General features: G+C 40.6%; 1 protein-coding gene across 2 annotated transcripts in view; it reads left to right on the top strand.

Annotated features, from left to right (window-relative positions):
• The window catches only part of rxraa (retinoid X receptor, alpha a), a 116,515-nt gene that overhangs the window by 52,413 nt on the left and 39,156 nt on the right, over positions 1 to 24,946 (top strand). For both annotated transcript variants that reach the window (XM_007561626.2, XM_007561625.2), the window contains exon 3: positions 17,912 to 18,150. In XM_007561626.2, the coding sequence (XP_007561688.1) occupies positions 17,912 to 18,150 (239 nt within the window). The remainder of the gene's footprint in view (positions 1 to 17,911; positions 18,151 to 24,946) is intronic.

The following is a 24,946-nucleotide window of genomic DNA, read 5'->3' as shown; positions in this document are numbered from 1 at the left end:
ATGACCAGGGGTGGCTTTGGATCTCGTTTTCTGCTTTGGTGTCTAACAGCCGAGTTGTGATCTGCTGCCCACAGCGAGTCCGTTAGCAAACTTGTTCCAAAATGTTTTTTACTTTAGTATTATTTTTTGATTTTCTGCTGCCCTCCTGCTTTCTCTTCCCTTCTTCTTCTTCTTCTTCTTCTTCTTCTTCTTCTTCTTCTTCTTCTTCTTCTTCTTCTTCTTCTTCTTCTTCTTCTTTTTCCCTCTCCTGGCACTATTCCTGAGGTATGGCAGGAGGGGGAATCGAAAGAGTTGAAGTAAGAAAAAAAAAGATACAGCAAGAGAGAGATGAGATATTCTACAGGGGATTGTGGGAACCTACTGATAAAGGCTTGCATCTTAATCCGTCCTAAGGCCTGTCTTACGGTGTACTGTGAGCTTTTATGTGATCATTAGGACTGTGCGCTCGTATGCACGTCCGCGCATGCGCTTCGGGCACATGAGTGTGTGTGTGTGTGTGACTTTACGTATTTGATATGTTAATGTTGTCTTTTTGTGCATTCACTGATGCAGCAGCTCGGTCCGTTTGAATCTCTTATTTCAAGGCTCCTTAAGATCCTCAGAAATCTCCTGCAGAAACACGACACACCTGTTCACTCTTGCAGCACTCCTCCATGCTGAGTGCATAAAAGCTTGTTTGAAAGCTAATAAGTGTATTAAAAGCACTAATTAATATGCCACAATTCTCCCTCTAATTTAGCACACAAGGTAGGGATTTCTCCCCCCCCCCGTCTCTGCCCGCACACCCTCACTCTCTGAGGTTATGCCTTTGGCTCCCTCGTTCCTCCTTGAGCTTTAGTGGAATTTGGCTGATGCGCGCTGCAGGGAGGAGAGGAGGGAGGCGCTCATCTTGTTTCAGTGCTTTATGAGGCGGACGTGTATGTCTGTAATTGCGGTTATGGGTGATTAAACTCTCGGTGCCCCTCAGGATCCCCAGCCAGCTATCAGTCAGCGTCAGGCCGTGTCGCGCGGTGCACAGACTGCTTCGCTCCAGTGTGTGTCAGGATGGCGCTCGGTGCCAGGCGGCGACGTATTCCAGACTGTTGATACGACCTCAGAGGGAAATTGTGGATTTGGATTTGATTCTGGAGTTTGCGTCAATTGCATTAATAATTATGTATTGTTTTCCATTTTTATCCCACATACTTGCAGGTGGAAAGAATAAGTCAGCGTATGCTTAGTCTAATAATATATGGTGCGTGTCTTTGGACCTCGAGTACTTTCCATAAAAAAAATAAATAAAAAAATCAAAGGCAGTACACAATAATGTTGAACAGTAACGCCAAAGTTAATGACAGTAATAGTTCAATGCATTCATCCAGGATAGAGATGGAGGGGAACACAGAAACACGAGGTTAGGTCTGCTTTCTATGGGAAAGAAAAACCAAAGTCAGTAGCACCAGTTTTTCCTTCAGTAACTCCACCCAGGAAGTAGCTGAGCTAGGAGTGACTTCCAGGAAGAGTATCCAGGAAAGAGACACGTCTAAGGTCAAAACACTGAGCCAGGGACACTTTTGTTGCGTGAAAAAAAAATAGAATAACATTTTTTCTATGTTTTCAAATACAAGAAAATGGAGTAATAATTTGATTTATTGACTTTGCATGGAAAAGAGAAACATCTGAAGCCTTAAAACTGTGAAGGAGTGTTTCTATGAGAAATTAAAATGAATGCAGTTCAATTCCTATAGGATCATCTTAAAATGTTACATTTCATAAGAGCTTTAACGAGTTGATAAATCCTGCAGATGAATGTGTGATTATTTTAGCATTTTAAACGTGTCAAAGTGGAATTTTTGGACTGAGACGTAGCAGCATCTTGATGTTTCCCTATACCTATGTTCTCAAATATGATGTTTACCTTCTTTGATGAAAAGCTCATTTTCAGTTTTAGTTGTCAGAAAGCAAAATGTCTTAGATCTGTGACTGAAACCCAAGATTTTAAGATGATTGTAATCACTGTTACTTTCAGTGCAGTCTACTAAACACACTTACATGAATAAAACACATGGTACATATACTGGGGTAACACCCTGACTACAGGTCAGTCAGCTCAAACTCAGCAGACAAATATTGGACCCTTGAGTAAAAAAAATATGATTTTTTTTTTTTTGCTAAATAACTAGGATTTGTTGCAGATTTTTATTTTTGAGAACGATGCCGAGTTTGTCAGTTGAAAACTTAATTCTGTATTTATTAGGGCAGTCCGTTGTTGCACTCATTTGAGCATGATTATGCACAATATGAGTTGATTGAAATGTAGAACTTCGATTGAAATTAGCTGTTTTTTATACTTATTTCTATTTCAAATACACATCTGTTTTTATATAAATATCCGGTTCGAAAATGCATCCTTTTAAGCATCAGCTTAACCACTTGGTGTAACTGGTGAGTTAATTATGCCTGCATGTGTGGGATCACTGTGTGTTCATGAAAGATCTATGGTTTATCCTCGGGGCAACAAATGACCGCGGGAGTCTTGTCCTGTTCTCACACCCCCAGTGGCAAAGGGAGGCTGTCTCTCAGCAGCCGCCCTGAGGAAAACCAGGCTATGAGCGCTCCCCATCATTTGGATGAAGGTCCAGGAAAAACACTTGAGTGTGTGTGTGGTAAAAAGGAGTTGAGCTTGTGTGCGAGAGTTATCCATTAGTGACCTCCTTCCATTAATTTGCTGACTTGGCAGAGTCCTCCTCTTGAATTTGGATGTTTTCTCTTCTCCGCCACCGCTTCTGGTTACAGTATTCTAGGAGGCAGCTTGGGGGAAAAAAATAAATAAAAAAAGTCCATTCCACACCCTCCTCACCCGCGAGAAACTCTGTTAGTCATGGCAGAGGGATCCTGAAGGGGAGGACGCCGGGTCATGAGGGCAGGAAATACAACCTTTGGTCAAGCAAAGAAGAGACAGAAGAGTCAAGAAAAACAAGGACAGGATTAGAAGTGAAAAGAAGATTAAAGTGAAGAACAACTCCTGTTTCTCCATATCTGCTAAGTCTTTTCTAGACTTGACTGAGACAGATTGCCCAGGTCATCCCAGGCCGACCTCAGTGTGTAGAGGGCTTAGTCGGGAGCTGGGGGTTGATTAATGGATGATCATCCATGTTGACTTCCAATGGCATGATTGCTTCCTGTCACACTGCAAAGGTTCTTTGAAATCTAATACAATTATGCTATATAGTCTCTGTGTGAAATTCTGGTGTTAACGTCACGTTCTGGGTTTGCTAAGGCTGCAACACGTTGTGCTTGTTATTTTTTTTAAGATGCTGTGGCTTTGTCAGATGTGGTGAATACAAAATATCCACATTTTAGGCTGGTTAACAGCAGCTCGTGTTGCAACAAATGGACATACAGATTCTATTCTTGCTCTTTTTCAAGGATTTTAGTGTACTTTCTCTTTATAGCTTTGCAAAGACAAAAAAAAAAATCCCCCTTGACTTAGTGGAAAATCCCGAGCTGAAGTTCCTATTTGAAAGTCTTGCTGGACAGCATGTGTTTTTTGGAGAGCTGCCAGTGAAAATGCAAGAGAGGGGAAGTCAGCAGACTGGCTGTCTTCTGTTCACTGTTGGTCAGATTGACTCTGTCAGGCCAGGCCTTTGAGGCCTGGGTTCCAGGTGGTCTGTTCTCCACAGTGTCCCTCCCCCCCATAGACTCACTCTCCCTTCCTTTCACCCCGGCCCACAAACACGCCTGGCATCAGTGGCTTCCTCCTCAGAGCGGTGGTGTCTGCCCTCCGCCAATTGCAAAGCCCCGCAGCTATGGTCACATCGGTGTGAGCCAATGAACAACACCTGCTTCTTCTGCAGAGGGGGCCGTCGATGCCAACCATGACCACAACTTTATTTGAGCTCTGTCTTGCAGCCAAGCCCAACACATACGTGTGTCCATCCAAGACCAGCAAGATGTACAAGCTAAAAGAAATATGTATTTCCATGCCAGCGAGAAAAAAAATTAAAAATTGCTTCCAAAATATAACTTTCCCAGCACAGATGTGTCTTACAGCATTGCATCACTGGAAAAAACACTTTCTGCAGCACTGCACCCTTTGATAGTACTGAGAAATCATTGTTCACTTCTGAGACTGTGGAAAAATAAGTAACTTTTCCGCCTTTCAATAGTGTAAAAACCTTCCACTTGACTGTATAAACAACTAATGATGGATATTTTTGCTGTGAACATCTTCCCTTTTTTTTAGTTTTTTAAATGACATAAAGGTTTGGCAAGTTTGAAATCATTTTAGAATTTCTAATTGTGAAGAAACTTTGGAGAGTTTGTAGAATAAGTTCTGTCACATCTTGAAATGTGTGCATCACTTATCATTAACTTCTTCTGAATAGTGCGTGCGTCTTGGGATCGAGGGGGCTAGTACAGCTTTTGCTATTTAGACACAAGCAACCATCTGTGAAATACCTTTTAAATCAGAAAATTATTCACTTTATTAATTTGAAAGTAGGTCCTGCATCAGTTCCACATCAGTTTCAAGCTTCCAGCATTTAGATGTGAGTGTATCATCTTGTTTGAAAGTATAGCGTATTTTCTTTAGATTTTCTTTTCTTTGCTTTTTTTCAGCCAGAGTTTGACAAATATGTTTCGGTTTTCTTAAACTTTTGTTTTATGTTGTGAATCAGCCGATGGGAAACTTTAAAATAACCGACTGTGATTGAAAGTGTGAGATGTTGTAACAATCATACTAAACTTAGATGTCTTGGGCATTCTACGTGTGATGTCAACGACCTTAAATGTTTATTTACACTTGTGTGCTCAGGAAAAACAAAAGCGTGAGCAGAGTCTCTATTTCACTCCAAGGATCTGCCTCAAACTCCTTAAAAACAAAATTTTGGGGTTCTTGTAAAGCATCAGGAGGATACAGAAGAGCAGAGTATCAGTCAGCGGTTCTGTTTAACAGAGACGGATCCGGCTCCCTCAGTGTTTTCTGTTGTATGTGCTGTCAGCCACATTTACCAAAGTGAAGCAACGGGTCTTCATAATTAAAGAGAACACAGAGCTGTGTGAAAAACACAGAGTAAGAAGGAGCGCGCGCAGGGAGGCTGCGAGGCTTCGGAACCCGCAGGTATCGGCAGAGTGGAGGGAGATGGCTGGCAGCGCTCACGCCAGCATGTCTTCCTCCAACATGAAAGACTCGCCGCACCCGAACTGGGATTATCCTCCACCTCTGGGGAGTCCCTTCGATGAACAGGGAAGGCAAGGGGAAAGATGTGGAAAGAAATTGAAGGAAACAGGAGCGGAAGATGGGAAGAGTGAGGGAAAATTAAATGTGAGAGCACGAGTGCCAGGGAGAGATGAAGACGAATAAATCTGCAGGCTCTCTTCCACATTAATGCCAGCTCCACTTAAGGTCCCACTGATGCAAACAATGCCTCAGTTAACCACCTTTGTGCTTTCTTTTCTCTCTCCAGCCCTCTAAAGACTGTACCCTGCTAGCATTGCAGCAGTTTGATCTACTGTAAATTCACCCAGAAAATCATCTGACATTTTAAATCAAACAGAATTACTTCCCCCAGAAAATACATAAGAAGATTAAAAAGATACGTCTCCAAAAAGTCCCTTCCTAAAGATGGTGGCATAGCACAGCCAAAGACAGCACTGAGTTTATCAAGATTGCATTCGATCCAGTTGTACATGGCTATGAACTGGAAACATTTTTTTTTTTATTATTTCTTTTCCCATGTGGATATCTGGAAAGGATCATGTGTGTAAGTCTGGAGGAGCTGCAGAGATCCAGGTGGAGGAATCTGATGAGACATCTACTAGTCATCCAGGCTGCTTGACTAAATACATTGCATCTGACATTTTCCAGATTTTTATTTGTAATCTGAAAACAACACAAGATTTTGTTAGACTCTTAATTATAAACCAAGTGGAAATAGAACAAAGTTTTTGATTGTGATTTATTTATATTTTTTTTTTTTTAAAAAATAGCTAAAGTGCTGCATGTCAAGTCGACTAGCTGAAGGGGAGGATGGAGGCGTGGGAGCTCTGAGGTCTGGCCTCATCAGTCAGATCAACTATATTTTCCTGATTTTGTTTACTTATCTTGGATTCGGCATGCCTACGATCCTGCGCTTCTCCCTGGGAGGATTTCTTTTTTATTATTGCTACAAGCTGGTGCGCCGATCCAAAATACACTCCACCATCGACAACCACACGCATGCGTACGCACACTCTGTGGGATGTGTAAGCCCCCTGCTCTTATGGAGGCGCGTGCATTTCCACCCGGCTTCTGCAGGCCTCTTCCTGCGGCACGTACACACATACTTTCCCATTCCCGTCTCATCCCCTTCCCAAAACCCCCCCAGGATCTCCAGCTTTCTCCTCCCCACTCTGCTCTTGTTTCCTCCATTCCTCATTATTTGTGCCATCTAGGAACCTCTCCGTCTTTTCTTTAATGTGCCCGTCCATTGATCAATCTGTGTTTATCCTCCCCTTTGCCCTTATCTCGTGGCTGTTCACCGTTGGGAAGACAAGAGGGGGTGTTTTGTTGAAAGTCCAGAGATAACAGCCGAGTCCTTCTGGCCACCAACTCACAGTTTAGCACTGAAAAAGGGGGTAAAATGGAAGAAAGAAGGTTATATGATCAAACCTTTTAAGAAGAAGGCTCTGACAATCCTTTAAAAGTTAAATGTGATCCATGCAGGATGCCATGTCCTAAATCACATGAAAATCTGGGAGAGTTTGTACTAGACAGCTATGACTATCTAAATATACAGTATGTGCTTCTCACTGTGTTCCTAGATTTCAGTGGAAGAGGCCCAACATTCGCTTTGGGCTCATTCCAAGTGTTTCACACGATCAAACATACAGATCTACTTCATTTATTGAAAACATTTCATACAACAGTCATAAACTCAGTATATTTTGAAATATTTTTTTTTAAATCGAAGGTATCGATAAAACAAAATAAAAACAGTGTATGGAGATCAAAAATACAAGTGAGGTTGCATATAAAATCCAGTGTGCAGTAAGAACAATCAATTTTTGATAGGTTGCACTGAGAAGGATCTGATTTTGATTTTGGTTTTAGAGGTGGTAAAATACAGTTTGTGATTAAATAAAATGTGTTTCTGAACATTGAGATCACAATCTAAAGTCATTAGTTTCATTCTCAAGACGTTCAACTCGCACTGGATTCAAAGAAAGAAACACCAGACGTTTCAGAAGATCAGACTACAATACGCCGTTTTTATCATTCAAATTTAGGAATTTCCTGGACAATTAAATTTCCAATCAGATTATTTGCAGGGTGAGTGTTTAACCCTGCATCATAACAGAGGAGGGGTATGCTAAAAAGAACTATTGATGCAACTCCGTGACCAGCATTGAATGGTATGCAATCGAAAGCTGCACTGAACAAATAATTAAACTTTTTGTCTTCATTCTGTGGTTGGTTCTAAACTCTGAATGTTAGGCATCAGTTAAGCTGTCAGTGGACAATGTGCCGTTACTAAGCTGTGGTACTTGGAGATCTTAAGGCTGTTTATGACCTTTCACATTTTAGTGTTTTTCACTGCTTGTTTTGTACAAACAAAAGTGGCCAAATAACCACAGTCTCTTAACCGTGGGTTAAGTGATAGATTCCTCATTGGGTTGTTACCACACAATGATTTAGTTTCCATTTCAATAATTGACATAGCTAATCTCTAAAAGAATCCTAACTCTGAAAACACATAGTCAAAAGAGGGCAAGTGTTTCTGTAATAATATTTCTCCTTCATGAAAGTTGTTTTTTGCTAATTAATTTAATGTGTGCTTTAAAACAGGGAGTGCATCCCCGTCGCCTATTGAAATATTATTCTGGCAAACTCAGAACTATCTGGCAGCATTAGAGTGTGAAAGTAATCCAAAGCAGAAATGAGATTGCCTCTCGCTCCTGCTGAAAGGACTCAAGGTTGTGTTTTTCGCTCATGTTATTATCTCTTTATGTTTAGGCTCGGCTGTGTGCTTTCAAGTGTGTTTTGGCAATGAACACAGCAGATAAGGGCCTGTGTTGTGATTTCCGTCTCTGAGCTCAAGCAAATCGGAAGCTTGATGAAGTAGCAGCTCTTCCTTGCAGCCTTCCAGTTCCAGTTGCAAAATATTTATATGCATTATTATTATTATTATTATTATTATTATTATAAGACTGTATACAAATTGGATGTAACATTGGGATCATTGGGATCCTCTGCTGCCCTTTTAGCTGTCAAAAAATACATTGTTGGATCCCTGAAGCTCAGATGTGGTATCAGACTCTAAGATGTTAGAATGAGTTCCTTTAAAAGTGAAAGGAGGGACCTCCATTGATTGCATTTGTTTAGCCAGTACATTCCCCAGATGTTGGATTGGATTGAGATCTGGGGAATTTGGAACCATTCTTGTAAATGTTGATGCTGACAGAGGCCACACTAACCAGGGTGCAGGCTGTGTGGGACAAAAGATTGTACATGATCTACAGTAATTCTTAGTTAGGTAGTGCAGAATCTGTAAGACCCAAGATTTCATACAACATTCCCAAATGCGTCACTCTGCATCATTCTGTTCTGCTGCACGCAAAACGTTATTCCTTTGTTTAGGCCACCTTCTTCAGTTTTGCTCCATGGTCCAGTTCTGATGCTCTTTGTCTTGTTAGCCCTCGTTCCCCTGATGCATCAACGCAGCCGCGGTTGCCATCACAACTTAGCCCCTGTCAGATCCTTTGATCCCGTTTCCGCGTCTCATATCGCCTGCTTCTGACTGATCAGTTTTCAGAACAAAATGTCCACTTGCTCCCTAATCTATGCCGTCTTCTCACAGGTTTCTTTAGGAGAACAATTGCGACATAATCTTCTTGCGCTGACATCTGCTCCACGGGTTGGGCTGGTATTCATGGCTTCTCGCCACCTCTTTGATCACGTTGCATTGTGCGTTACTGCACAGGACATTAGCTGCTGACCAAAGCACAGCTAGTGTAATAATTTGACCATGTTGGCTGTCTTTCATCCATATCCTGCAATCCCCTCTCTTTTTGCCCACTCGCAGGTTGGTCTCTCGGCTCTGTTAGGTTCATCACATGACGTACGATCTCACTTTCTAGCATGAAAAAGGTGCACGTTTCCTGTGCTGATAAACCAGTCTATTGTCATTGGTGTGCTTTGAAGAGAACATGACACATCCCTAAGGCTAAGTTTAAGCTTTATCCATTAATACAATATTTTAGTATACAAGTCCATGACTGTAAAGTGCCCTGATCCCATAGCTAAAAAGAAAATGGGTTGAATTTTCTTTGGAAACTAAAGCTCAGAGCTGGAGATTGTGGGGATGTCTGTTCTTCAGAAGGAATGTTTTTAAAAGTGCTTCACTTGAATCATGTTTTTCACAATGAGATACTTTGGATTTACACAGAATGACCTTTGAACCCTTTTCAGATGGGAGTCGCTTCTCCTGGGTTTCTGTTGATGTCTCACCATCCTGGCATTGTGTTTCTGCACACCTGTATCCTCCAGACCAACAAATTGCTCCAACACCTTCTTTTAAAGACACTTTTAATTACATTTCATTTGAAACTTGCCACTATTGCTCTTAAATCCTATAAAAAGCAACGGATATGTGCTTTAATTTTCCCTTGACTGTGTATTTCAGGCCAGGTTATGGGAGGAACCTGATGAATCAAGACGTAACCTATAATACCTTTCATTTTTGAAGGGAATTACGAGAGAAAATCCAAACATAGCTCGAATACATGCATGAATGATCATCCTCGTAATGTTTGTCTTCCTGGCAAAGCAAAATTTGCTCAGCCAGAACTTTTGTTGCTTTATCCATAATCCGGTGCAGACTGAGACTCAGAGCACCCAGGGAGAGTTTGTGTATCACCTCTGAGCTAAAGAGAACAATTAGGCCATATCAACAGATCAGAGTGTTGGCAGCCGACTTCACAGTTAGCAATAGTGCCAGTAATCTTTGGCTTAGCTGGCGCCGTGCCACAGCGAGCCGTGGCTCCATGGCCTGTTCAGACACTTAAGAGTCACGGAGGGCACAGGCATGGCTCAGGGGCTGACACTTTCATCCGCCTGCAAGCAGGGAAATGAAACGGAGAGAGAGAGGAGGGGAAGCCCACAAGAGACAGAAAAATGTAAAAGAAAAAGCAGTGGGAGGGAAAGAATTAAGTCTTTAATGAGGGCAGTTGTTTCAGCAGGCAAAAAGAATCGGGTTATATCAACACAGTGTATCAAATGATGGCTGTTAGTGGCCCACCTACTGTGAAATGATGGGTGGCCTGTTTGAGTTCTTTTCCGTCTTTTATCCAACATTAAGGCTTTTGTATGTGTTTGCTCACACATTCTTTCTATTAGTCTACAAGTCGGCTCACGGTGGCAGCAGATAGGGGCGGCGACAGATACCCTGAAGGGGCTTTGGTACTTTTGATTAGAGCTGTCAGGAAGATATGCCTGATCAAATCTCATCATGGGAAGAATTACAGTGACGCCTACAACCTCCATCACCACCTGGCTTTGTGCACTTTTCTTAATCCTCTCTGACTGTAATGAGGATTTGATGTCGATAGGAAGACTTGTACTTGAAGGCTGTTTTTTCTTTCTTTTATGGAGTGTTAAAGCAGAGACAACAACATAAAGCCTTGTTTCCACCAAGACTTACATATAAATTCGTTTTAAGCCTCATTATTACCCCCTCGTCCTGCTAGCGTTCATCTACGCATCGATTTGCATCATAATTTCTCTCCATCTGTTCAGGTTTTGCATGTTCTGTGTTGTCTTTTATTTTCACTTAGAAATTCAATTTTTACAAAAAGCAGGATGTGTGGGGTGTGAAAAGTACGATCTGTATCAAACTCTTTCTGAAACAGAGTTAATTCCACTTTCCATTGATTCAAATTGCCATTTACTTGTGTAAACAGGAAGTAAAATTGTCATTATTATTTATTGAATGACCCTTTTCTTTTCCCCTCTGCTTACTGAATCATCCCAAAGCTCGTTGTGCATAAATGTGGGCCGGCGCTGAGGAGGAAAAATAATATGGCTGTAATTTTATTGATCAAATATAATCTTTTTTATTCATCAAATAAAAATATTATTTTTATTGACATTATTTAAAGTGCAATAATGTTTTTTTAGCTACAAGGAGACTTTTGTAGATGGTTAAAATTTTACATTTGAAAAAGAATAACTCCAATTAATGATTGTTGATCAATCTAAATTAACATATCTGTAAATGCTTTTTCTACCAACCAGTTGAGAAAAACACAAATATTTCAATTTACAGATGCAGTAATCAGATCGTTTCTAATTCAGTAAAGTTCTCACTTACTGACGCTGCTTACATCTGATTTCTGTTTCCCTTAATTACTGCAACGTCTAAGTTTAAAAACAACAAATAGATGTTTTCTTTTCTAACCTTGCAGCTTGTTGGCATATTCAGCAGAGTTCATGCTTCAATAGGTCAGGCCTGTTTTGGCAGCAAGAAGAAGGGCCGACACACTGGTCGGCAGGTGTTTTAAAACGGTGCGCCTGATTCGTTTGTGAAGCGATTGCACAATCTTTTAAAACGAGATATTCGCCCTGCTTTCTCCACACTTCCACCTCATAAATACGCCTCACGTCACCTGTTGCCTTTCGTTCGCCTTTTTCCCGTCATTACTTCCTCCACACTCCCACTGTCCACAGAGTAAACACTTCAGACTCAGATATTTACACTCTCTATCTCCACTGAAAGGACCAGATTAGTCTGTTTATGCTGTGCACAACGGTAGACAGACGGTTACCAGTAATGAGCACACATGGATATGCACACACAACATGTTGACTCTGCACATAGTTGGATGCTGACGATGGCAAGGTGATGAATATTGGTCTAATTTTTTAAGCAAGCACCAACCGAGCGGGTAGATTGAAATATCAGCCTGCTGTCGTCATGGTGATGCAGACGTCAGAAGTAGAAACTCTGGAAAATAAAGCTGTTACACAGACTATTGTGTTATTTTGAGCGATTTTTTTTTTTTTATGCAACGAACTGAATCTCTTGGGTTTTTTAGCCGCATCTTTTCCCGCCTCTCCTCCTCCCTTCGTCTCTCTTCTTCCTCTGAACACATCCGGAGAAATGCTAATGACTAACGTTTCATCCTGGCTGTGCTGCGCTGCGCTGTTCTGCTCTGCAAGCTTCTAAAAGTGACTCACCTGCCTCGCCTAAAATGTCCCTGTGAATATTAACAGTAGCAGAAACAAAGATTGCGGTTTTCATCAAGTTTTCTTCCTGTTAGAGCTCAAGTTTTTCGCTGTTACAGTACTGTACGGATGCACAGGGAGCTCGGTGCATAAAATGTTGTTTTGGCTGATGTCTCGCTTTTTGTGCTCTGAAACCCTGCTCTGCATGGACGTATAGAAAACAAATTGTCTGTATGAGGACCCTCATATAGCCCATCTGGATGTTTGTATGCATGTGTGTCGTTTAGGTGAAAATCCCAGAGTCTCAGAGGAATGTGATGATTGGACAGAAGGGGGTATTAACCTAAATCTGTATGCATCAGGCTCAATCACACAAAATGCAAAGCATTATGATCGCTGCCTATAGAGGGTCAATTCCACTGATCAAGATTTAAGCGCCTCAGTTTCAGAACGGCAGCTGGACGCAAAGTGTGTGATTTGCAGGGATTTGCGAGCTTGCTCCCTTTGTCTTCTTTTTTCTCTCTCTCTTTTTGCTGCGTCCCACATATGCTCCACCTAATCGCTGCTGTTCCACAAGTAGTTGGATAACAGAGGAAGAGAAGTTGGCCTTTGGGCAAGAAACAATTGTATCAGCTCAAGGTTATAAATGTTTTTTTTATTATTATTAAGAAAAGAAACTCAGAGTCACCAGAAGCAAAGTGAAGATTTAGCTGTTATGAGCTGCATTTGTCATTTGTAAAAGCAGGCTAAGGATACGCACTCTTTTTTTTTCTGCTGCTTTTAGGGTAGTTCAGACTATCGTATGAAGGTTTTTGCATCCTTTCTCTTCATAATGCATTTTCCCTTGCTGATGGCAAAGACAACTCCAGCTTATGGGGCTCGATAAAAAATTCAGCCCTGGTTCTTTAGAGTTCTGCAGAATCTGTCTGCGTCTTTTGTTGTGAGCAGCAATTATCTCTTTCCTTTTTCTAGTGCTGATGAGGTCAACTGAGCAGATATCGTAGCAGGAAAATCTAACTTAACTAATTATCTTTATTACGGAACTTTGCAAATGTTTCACTATTTCTGTTTTTTTAATGTATTTCATTGGGATTTTGAGTAATAGACCAACAAAACGTAGTGCCTAACTCCTAACTGAAAGGATTTTTTTTAAATAGTTTTTTTTATTTGCAGATATGAATCTTAAAAGTGTGTCTGCATATAGATGCTTTTAGGATCCATCAGTGCAGTACACCGACAGACTGCAGTTGTTACCCATTCTTTGCACATTTCAATCAGAATTGATCATTTGAAGTCTTGCAACAGTTTCGGTCTTATCTCATTAGAGCATCTTGTTCCACATGTTTGTTGTTTAGCCATCATGGCTTGTGCCAATATATACATGAGACTTTTTCTTACGTTTTTTTTTTTTTTTTTTTGTAATGGCCAATAATAATTGTTTCTGTGGAATGTAGCTCCAAATCCTGGAGTGCTATTTTTGTTTTCCTGACTGTAGATAAGGAAAATTGTAGATACTAGCTTCTGTGATAGCAGTAAAATAGTTTCCACTGTGTATATTTATGCATATTAAGGCATAGTTGGTGTTTGAACAATTAAAATATGCAGCTGTAAGCTTTTTTTTTTTTTTTTTTGAATGGTTGGATTTAGCTGTTCACAGCTAACCGCCACAGCTATGGTGGGCCAACTATATAGCACACATGTGGCCACAAAGGCAAGTTTGCAAAGCACATGCTGTCTGCTTTTTACAACATAAATAGGATTGCAACATCCACCACCAACATATCAAAGCTATCGGATATGTTTAGACAAGCAAAGCTCAAAATATTTCTAGAAAGGAGAATTTATGCTAGACTCGTGACCTGCAGCCATTCTTTTGTTTCTTTTGCCGTGTCACGACAATCCCTTCCGTTTCAGTCCACACAAACCCGAGGAGCTTTGTGCAAGTGTCATTTTTCTGGAAAGTCGTCATCAATCTCTATCGCATCAGTTTCACTCCGGCCGAAGAATGTAAACAAGTTGTTTCCGGCGTAGGGAAGAAATGCCATGTGATTCTGTTTGTACGCGGAAAGCTTTCTCTTTTTCATCTCACTAACTGCTCTCATCTGCATCGTCCATCTATCATGTTCTAAACGCGTAAGCCTGCGAGAGCCAGCGCTTGAACTGGCAGTTTCCCTCCATGTAATCACATCCAAAAAAAACTGAACAAAAGAGCAAGGAAGGCAAGAGGAGAGAGCTATTGTTTAGAAACGGGAGATGCTTGAATGAAGAGGAGAGCCGATAAGTAGGGGAGCTCTTGTCTCTGCCTGCCAGGAAGATTGGGCCCTAATTTGCTTATTTGTAGCTGTCACTTTTGCTTTAATGTGCCAAGCAATTTGGAGCAATTGACAGGCAGCAGCTAGAGGCGACAAAGACTTTTTCTGCTCCTATTTAACCCTGAGTCAGCTTTTTTTTTCTTTTATTTTTTTTCTGACACTTGTAGGACTTGGGCAGATGTCGCTCATATTTATAGATGCTTTTACTGCAGTCTTATCTGCCCTGCCTGTGTTCAGTAATTTGCTTCAGCTTTTATCTAATCTTTGAACATTTGTTTACTTTATGCTGCTTGCGAAATGAAGCAAACCGATGCCAGAAACGTTGAGTTCTTGAGACTGTCGTAAGCTCTGCGAGACGCGATAACAAGGCAGGAACGAACAGTTTGTCAGTCCTATAACGTTCTGCCCCTCGCTGAATTCTTTACTTCTTTACTCCCCTTGTGTATTTGATTATTTTATACATGCTGTTCTAGTTTCATCTCTTTTCTGCCTTTCTTTTGCTCATTATCGTAAACTTCAAGGTCTCTTTGCCATCTGGAAATCTATGAAACGTCCTTAAAATATTTGCCAGGGCGTACCGCTGTAGTTCAAAGAAAGTTTTTTTTCTTCCATCCACCCATTTACTTATTTGTTCATTTTTCCTACAATGCATCTATTTTTGTACCATTATTGCAGCCATCCTATCCTTGTTTTTATGTCAGTTCTATATTTAAAACCTTCCTTTGTAAAAAATAATTTTATATATATATACATATATATATATATATATATGTAGCTCTGCCATTAATCCAGACTAAACTTTGTATTTATACTAAAAATATCCGGATAACTGAATGTTTCATTCAGAAAAAATGGGGAATTTGTAGATGAGAAAAAATGTGTAGTTTTTCAAGGATTAGGACAGAGTCCTTTATATCCAGCTGTAATCCGACACCGTTTACGCATCTCTAACAAGACAAAAGCACACACACGCACGCGCACAAGAGCATGCAAGCATATTTTGCTTTGAGAAAGCTTTCTGAACTGGGAGGTTTTAATGTCACCCAGAAAAGTTCTCCAATCAATGAAATAAACAGAAAAGAAAAACATATAAAGGATGAATGGAAGAGAAAGAGACATAAGCAGCCGGCTTTACCTCCCAGCTCGTCTCTGTCATCCCCCCTTCAGGTGGAGCCTTGCTGTCAGTTAAGCCCTCCTACTCCCCAGCTCATCACACACACACACACACACACACACACACACACACACACAATCTCCTGCTGAGCCGTACAATGGTGGATTGGCAACCCTAATACCACGGCTCGCTTTATCTGCCTGAATTAAAACCCAATTGGAGGAACAGCTGTGGGAATTGCTGGTTCAGGAAGAGCCTTTTTTTATTTATTTATTCAATGTTTTTCAGGAATTATGTGGGTGGGCACATTCTAGAAACAGTAGAAAAAGTAATCAGATACACAGAAGTTCATGATGTATCAGTGTGGAGATTAGAAACTGAACTAATTTCTGAATGTGCGGAGCAGTTGTTAGCCATTAGGAATGTTTTTTTTTTTTATCTTCCACTTATTGTGATTGTGTCTATGTATTCATACAACACACGGATCAGGCAGGAGACACAGGATAGATCCACTGTTTTTTTCTTTTTTGTTCTGGTGAGTGGAGCTGGAGAAGACACTAACTTATTACACATGTGAGTATGATAGAAATGCTACCCACATGTTTATGACACAGATGCAGCAGCTGCAGCTTTCTTGGCCAGTTACATTCGACAGTCATTATAAATCTCCTACTATCAGTTTTAGATTACTCAGATTTTTCTCGTGAGGAGCTGTTTCCCGTCTCCACATCTGCCTGCATATCGACAAAGCTTGTTAACGTAGTTCTGAACATGAGGAATTGTTGAAACCTTACGTCCTGCAACAACTTTGAAGTACATGTGTCACTTTTCCTGCGCTTTTTGTCCTGAACAGGGCTTTCGTGTTGTGTCAAGGGTGTGGAATTCACAGTGTTCTGCTGCATCTGGATGGAGTATATCACTTTTGGGTTAATGTACAAGATTTTACTGACCATTTGAAGAAGAAATTGCTCTCTATTATAAACTCAAAGTGGTCAGATGATTGTGAATCAAATTAATCAGAAAATAGGTCATGCTATCAGTTTCACTTTCAGTTTCAGTCTTCTAGAAGGTGAGTTGAACCTCATCAGTGCAGACAAACTAATTAAGCATGTTAGTTTTGGATCATTGGAGCCATATTGGAGGAAATGTGTTCTGTTTCAGTGGCACACATGTACATAATCTGGTAGCTTTGATCATTTAGTGTGTGCTAGTGTCAAATGCATATCAAAAGACTTATGTGTAATAATATAAGAATTAAACGTGGTGTCATTTAAATTAATTGAATAAAATGTTTCACATGTGAGCAGCTTTTTCAGATTATCTTTCTCACTGTCACTGGATGTCTCAAATAAAATTTAATTATTGTTGTTACACCTCAGAATGTAAACAAAACATCAATAAATTAAATACATTTATTTTTCTGCAAGATTAACATTATGAGTAAATTGCTTTAAGAAAGTTTATGGAGGATGGAAGTAAAGATTGTAGTTCAGGAAACCGCAGCACCGAAAGAGGCAGAAGACAAAAACGTTTCTACCAACATATTCAAACCTTGTTCCAAAACTCTCATTATCATCACCGTGTCTTTGCTCATGTTTCTGTCTGTCTTAGATCTCTGTGATGACAGCTCAGCAAAGCCCAAGTCAAAGAAAAGTCTAGTTTTTGAAGTCAGATGAGCTCTTGCGTACATGACCTTAGCTTCATTGCCGTCTGTGACTTAGAACCCCGCTGCAGGTCTCCTCCTGGGCTGTGCTGCAAGGTCATGTTTTTTTTCCGTTCTCTCAAGTTTACTACCCCACTCATCGGCCGCATGCATTATACACTAGGTTTATTCTGCATGCTGACCTCCTGCATTCCTGAGGGAAGCACTTTTGAAGTTTGAGGGACAGAACCAGAGAGAGCAGCAGAGCGACTGTCTCGACATCGCCAATCCCCATTTGGCCCTCGTGTTAGCGTGAGCTCCTATTTTTCCTCTCTGAACTAATCCTGATGAAATAGTTTGAGGTGTTGTTGTTTTTTGGGGGTTTTTTTGCTAAATTGTCCGTTTTTTCCTGGACAGTGCCCAGATTTGTCACCTGCTTTCACACTTTAGCAGATGTGCTAGACTTTTGGTGCTAACAGCTGTGGTCAAGAAAAGCTGTAATTATCTTCTGAGGGTGCTCTTGAAAACAGATCATTAAGGTTTCATGGGAAAATATACATTTATGGAACTGCAGGGCTTTTGAAACCTCAAAACCAAAATGCTGTAGATTCTTTGATGTTCATTAATCATCTTTCTCTCTCTTTTTTTTTCCCAACCAGATTCTTCAGGACAGGTGACCTCCTCACCTTTAGGCTCTCCTACTTCCCATCGTGGAATGCATCCCTCTTTGCTGAGCCCCACCTCCATGGGACCCTCTGGCTCTCTCCATTCTCCCATCAGCACCCTGAGTTCACCGATGAACGGCCTCACCTCACCCTTCTCAGTCATTAGCTCACCCATGGGGCCGCACTCCATGAACTCACCTGGAATGGGCTACGGCCCCAGCATCAGCCCACAGGTGAGGCCTCAGGCAGACATAAACAATCTGTGTTTTGCGGATATGAACTTTTCCCATATTGTGCGACATTGTAACCATGAATTTCAGTGCAGCTTAATTGGGATTTTGTGATAAGATCTAAAAAGTGTGGTGTGTGTATGTTTTTAGCCAGTTTTAAGTTGATACATAAAAACAAAATCAAATTCTGCTAATATTCGGCATTGAATTCAACCACAGTTTGCCATCTTTTTGACGTAGTTGTCTTCTGAAACAGCATGAATTGTTGAACTAATTCAACAATTCATTGAGTTGGTTAGAAACATATCACAAGACATTTGCAGCCGTAGCTGCAATGCAAGGAAAAGTAACTCTCCAAGTCATAGTCTTTCCAAATCCTTCCCTACTTTATGTTGGTCTGTCACATAAATGTTTGACTTTGTTTCGTTGAGATCAAACATCAGATACTTCAAGGATTACTATTGCATCATATAATAGAAGTCCTGCAAATTGTTAAGATGTTTGTATGTAAATGTGATGTAGACTTCTTACTCGATCTATGAGGGGGTTTAAACTCGAAACTCTAAGAAAACCTAGTGGTGAATAAATGCTACTGCGTCCATCCACACCTACTTCATCTTTATTGGGTTTGTATTTGGCACAATTATGGCATTCTTTTTGAGAACAAACCAGACCAATAATGTTTAAAAAGGATTGTTTTAGTTCAGTGAGGGAGCAATTTGGGGGCATTGTGCTCATTGTTGGGATAGACCTCGACGACTACTGCAGTATATTTCTTTGGCTGTGTCATGAGTTTCCACTTTGCATACCTCTAACATATTTATGTATATTAAGCATCTCACTGCAGTGGATGCCTGCAACAGCGCTCTAGATGCTGATGAGAATGATGGAAGCTCCTTTGCCAGAATAGCAAGTGCAGGATTTATTAAGCCTTTTTAGCCCTAGAAAATTGTCATTCACAGTTAATGGAGAACATTACTCTCTAATTGTATTTTGCTTTATTACTATAAACACTAATTAATGTTGTTTGTAATTTGACTCATTTCAGTTTGTCTTCATGTAAACACCATTAGGAGCAAATTTTTCTTCATGTACAGCCACACAGCTACCCTTTCGTACAACAGATCTGTACTTTTTGGAAACTGAAATAATCAGATCTAATTTTGGCACAAGGTTTGAACCAGAGCAGCTCTGTTGGATGAGGCCCGTTTAGGAAATTGCAGCAGGATTACTTGTTTGGTTTTAGCCAGTCTGTTTATGAGACGTTTTTATTTAGTGTTTCTGGAGTCTGTGACGGTGACCGCACAAGTGACCCAAAACCACCTAATCAAAAGCAGCTCATTTAGTTATTTTCTTATGTAAACCTTGCTTTGCTTTCAAATGATTGGTTGTCTTTAAATCCGAGTGTGACATAAGTGTGACTGAGACATTTTGGGAGCGATGACTCTTCATGGCTCAGGTCCAGCCAAGCAAAGACTAACATTTTTACAGAGCTTTCAACAGTTTTAGCTTTTATAACTTTTAACTCGCATTAGAACACGTATTGACATGAAAAGATTTATGATATTTATTATGTTTCGTTTGCTGAACATTGGATGAAGCTGTTAAAACATGATTAAAAAAAGAGGAAGGGAGAAAAAGAAAATAGTGGAGGAATCGTGTGAAGTTGTTCCAGTTAGAAAACTTCTGGAAAATTCCTTTTTTTGTGTGTTTTCACAAATACATCAAATATTTCAACCTGTGTTTCAATAAAACCTGTACTCAGTGTGCAGGTTTAACTGCTTTAAATATTTAGTATTGTGAGTTACAAGGGATCAAATATAACTTAGATTCCTGAAAAATACAGTGAAATATTGTTTTGTGCAGCTAAGTATTTTACTTTTAGTTGCTAAATTCTTCAAATACTGCAATCCTCTTTCAAAGCAGATTTAGATAAGCTCATTTCAAACACTAAAACACTTGTACAAATTGGCAAAAACGCATTTCAATTTCACCGCTTTTGTTCCAAATTATACATTTTCTGATAAATCGTGGTTTTTCAAAAAGGAAAAATTGTTAGAAGTCAAGATCAGGGGAAAATACCCATATTTCTTCTGGGGTTAGCTTTCAAGCAACACATCAAATAAGCATGTTTTCTTAAAATACTTGCCTTTAGCTTGTTTCGAGTTTAATTACACCTTGCGAAACCAGAGAGATGAATGTTTAGCAGCCACCACTATGGTTTTCCTAAATCACAGGCCAACACAGCTGCCCTGTAAACCAGGCAGACAAACCGGTCATGTTTCATGTCTTACAAACTGCACTCAAACATCCCATAAGTGCAAATCAGAGGCCCTTAAGACTTGCACACTCAGACGCGTACACCATTATACAATTTTCCACAGAGGCCCCGATTTGACCCCGTGGCACAGCCAATCAAGGCCTATTCAAAAACACCAGCTTCAGCTCTGTGCTTTTATTACTAAAGCATCCATGTCACTTTCTCCCACTGGCTCTCTCTGTCTTTTTCTTTTTGTCTGGGCTTTTTTTTTTCTCCCGTTTGCCTTTTTCGTTCTTTCTTTCTTTTTTTTTTGTCACATCGTCTCAATTTTCCCATTTTTTCCTGCTCTGTCTCTTGTGTTCCATCAAAAAGGCTCCTTGGCATTAACAACACACACACACGCACACACACACACTCACACATGCACAATTAAGACATCAAAGCTTCCAGTGTCCCAGTTTCAGTCTGGACCCATATCTGAAATTAAAATTGTTTCTCCCCACAAAATGCATTCGCTAGACCTTTTTTGTGTTTATTGATAATTGAGTTAAAGAATCCCGACAATGTGCTGCTATTTAGGGATGGGCTCCCTCCCTCTCTCTCTCTATTGTTAAGCTCATCTGCACCTTCATAAGGAACGCGTCCCACATGTAATAGAGTTAGGAGGGGATTAGGGCCACTTTATGAAAACGGATGATATTTTTCATAGCTAGAAAGCTCCCGTCCTTCTCCCCATCCTCCTCTTTCTGATTCTTCTTTTCTTTTTATTCCCAGAACTTTTGTTTGGGCTCCTCTTCGTGTACTGTAGTAGCACACTTTAGGCTTTCAGGTTAGGAGTGTTTTGGAAAGGGGTGAATTTGGGTTTATCTGTCTCATTTGAATCCCTGATGGAGGCGTGTGCGATGTTCCTTCAGTGATACACAAAGGCAAATTCAAAACATCCGATCCATGACTTTTGGGGATTGGATTAAGGCTTCCTAATGATGTTTGCCTGAGGCTTAAATGCAAAATGTATGTGCAATGGACCCGCGCTATGCATGGGGTTAGAGGTTGCTGCCACCCACGAATAGCTAAAATACACAAATACCTGAGACGCTCTCTAAAAAAACTCTGATAACTAATTATTTTAAAAGTCTAAACACCAAATATACCTTAACATAAGCATGAACAGTGGAAACTGTACTAGCATTAAAACAGAAGCTAATATCTAGAGTCTTCCTCATTTCCACTTTTTGAGGAACAGCCAATCATCACCAAGGAAGATGAATGGCGCTTTTGGATTGGCTAGTTTGCAAACTCCAGCCAGTAGCATGTCAAGCATCACTGCACTAAGGGATTTCAACCTCCCAAGCTAAGTTTTCTTTTGAATATTTAAGATATTTCCTACAAAACAAGATTTTTAAAAAAATAGCACCGTTAATGTTCAAAATATATTTTGTAAATCTCTTTATTTAAAGTTAAAGGTTGCTATAACTAACTGTACTGTTTCTGTGAGATGGAATAAAGCAAACAAACAAGACTTGAATGGCATGTTATTCCAGATCTTTCTTTTATTATTATTTTCAGCTTCTGTAACAGGAACTTTGAACATTTAGCTGCAACAAGCGAGATCATCCCTAGAACTGAGTGCCTGACTAGTCTAAGTAATCAAAGACGAAGGGCCTTGATCAGAGTGATGACCAAGAATCTGGTGTTCTCTGGGGAATCTAGAGGAACCAGCCACAAGGTCAACCAGTGCCAACACGCTTCATCAATCAATCCTTTATGGTAGATTGACCTGACAGACTGTGCTCTGCTGTGAGAAGCAGCATTAACCTCTTCAGGAATTTGAGAGGAACGTCTGTTCCTTTGACAGACCAAACCTTTTGATAGCTGCTGACCTCTGCAGACATGGAGCACCCCACAGAACACAACTCGGTCCTCTGCAAATTCACTCAAATCTTCACACTTTTTCCTGATTTTCACTCATTCACTTTGACAAAAAGTGAATGATATACCCCACCCACGACCCGATGTCAATGTCAGGAGATAACCGGTGTTGTTTGCTTCGTCTGTCACTGGTCTTAATTTGAACATTTGGCAAACTTCCTTAATTAACTAAACATGACTAAATCCTGAAAATATCCTACAGCTACATCAGTTGTTCCTCCAAAAGTATCACAACAAGTGCTTGCTTTGAGCCCCTTGCAGTGATGCGTGACCCCCGTGCCTTACAGGTGCTTACCTGTGAGGCACGGGGCCTTACAGGCACCTTGCAGGTGCTCACTTGTTAGGCACTACTGGCAATACAAAGTAAAAAAAGGTATCGACTTAATTATGAAACTAATCAATTAAATGGATAAAATGACGCAACAGATTCAACTTAAATACAATAAATGTGACTCTGCAATTGCAGAGTCTGCAGCAGGGTGGAGAGCAGCAGTCGGACGGGCTCAGAGGTTAAAGTCGGCGGTGTTGCCCTGTAGCCGTGAGGCGCGGCACCTCTGATGAGACGTGATTTGAGTCAGACGGCGTATGCCGCTTGCCCTTAACACTTGGCTGACTAGCCTTTTTCAAGAGCACTTAACTGGAACGAGGTCGCTGCTCGGCTCAGCCTCTACTGTATTTAACCGTCCTGCCTTTGCTAACCACACACATTTTACAGGCATATACTTTAATTTTGATGATTTACCAGGCATATATCGCGCTGTGCAGTGTCCCTCCTTTACTTCTTGCTGCCCTCAAGAAGGTTCTTCTCAGCATGAAGCGCAATAAAGAGCTTTTTTGTTCAAGTACAAAAACATGTAACAGGGTTTAAAATCACAGTAAAACACTTAGTTTCTTACTGGAACCTGCTTCATTTTCCCCTAAATATGGTAATAATAAAAATAAGTGAGGCATAACATCAAATATCCACAAAACTGCTTGATGAAAGCGGGGACAGGATGACTAAATGTTCTGTTCTTTCAGTAGTTTTGCATGTTTCAAACACCAAACCACATCTAAAGCCTTTTTCACCAGTCAGTTCTTACATTTTAAACAGCCATGCTTCTCATCTGTCCCTAGCTGTCCTTTTTAACTTTTCAGGAAGGACCTTGTAGGTTTCTCATGGCTGATGACTGCGTTCTGGTTGCCTCCTTGGTTTTAATGAAGGAGATCAGAAAGGAAACTACATATTCTTTGCAAAGAGGCCACATATTGACTGAGTTTTACTGTCACTCAAGATGCACGGAGGGTCTGTGGGTTTGCTTTCAGAAGGCTGGTCTTTGTTTGTGGAGGTAAAGGACGAGGAGATCTGCAGGATTCAATCTTGAGCATGTGGTTTTAAGGCTTCGGAGGCCACAACAGGGCTCTTTCTGATCAGACTCTTCAGCGGTTTGGTCCTCAGGGTTCAACACACCGACAGTACAGACCATCCTTCTCTATCAGAGACGCCACAACTTTTTTGTACAGCTGGAAGGGATTATGTGTTGGGGTTGGAACACATTTCACACTTCCACTTACAATAGCAGGAGTTGTGTGGCTGTTGTCTTTTGCTGAAAAAGGGGTCCTTTATTATCAGACCACTGCAGGGTCCAACTTTCCATTTTGCGGCTTAAACCAGTACCCCTTTGGCTTCTGCGCTTTGGTTCTGAAATCTCCCCGAGGATCCTAAACCAACAACGGGCCCCTGTTGTTTCTCAGTTTCCCAGTTTGCCTTCAAAAAAAAAGGAAAATACATACAAAGCATGACTGTTTCTGGATTTGGACGCAACATAAACACTGATGCAGAAAAAAGGTGTAAATGTTTTACAAGAAAACGGAACGCGCGCTTAATAAGTTATAAACGAGCGGCGGCGGTGATGTCATGTTCCAGCTCCGAGGGCGACGTGTTCAGACGGGAGTCGCTAGGAGACAAAAACAGAAAATATTCAAAAGAATGAAACCGGTGGAGCTCAGTCTATTCCTGCATGGGAGTCATGAAGTCCATTCCACTACTTAAGGTTTTGATGGCTACTGCGGTCACTCTGCATGATGTCATGGTCGCCATGTCACATAAAGGGACTCTGTTTAGGCTCCATGAGTAACCATTAAGGGTTTCTCATGTCAGTTAACCTTATATTGGAAAATATTTTTTTTTCAAAACCTCTTTGCAGGTAGCAAATAAAAATCAGATGAAAATATAATTTTTTCCCCCCAATACTCCTTTCTGCATCTAATGTAATGGTCCAGTTTTCATGCACTTAGCACACAGCACTTAAGTCATTGTTTAGGGAAGCTTTCCTCGTCTTTGACGCAAATCCTTATTTTGAGAACTACAAGTAGACTCTGCTGCATCTGTTCATTATTATAATCGTTCCACCCATTGTTGGGACAAAACTCAAGTTTCTGCCAGAGAGGGCTTTCAGTCTGAAATATACGCAGGAATTGTTGTTGTAAAGAAGTCAAAGTGGCATGAATGCAAGGAGAGCAAAGGCCTCCACTCAAAACATAGGTTTATTTGTGAAAAGGGAAAACGGCACAGCACATTTCCGGTTCAATTATTTGTTTTGACAAAATCTAGGTCCTGATTTGGAGATG

The sequence above is a fragment of the Poecilia formosa genome, unplaced genomic scaffold (genome assembly GCF_000485575.1).
Source record: "Poecilia formosa unplaced genomic scaffold, Poecilia_formosa-5.1.2 Scaffold129, whole genome shotgun sequence".
Lineage (NCBI taxonomy): Eukaryota > Metazoa > Chordata > Actinopteri > Cyprinodontiformes > Poeciliidae > Poecilia > Poecilia formosa.
Note: the sequence above shows the minus strand (reverse complement) of the source record. Positions and strands in the feature narration are given on the sequence as shown.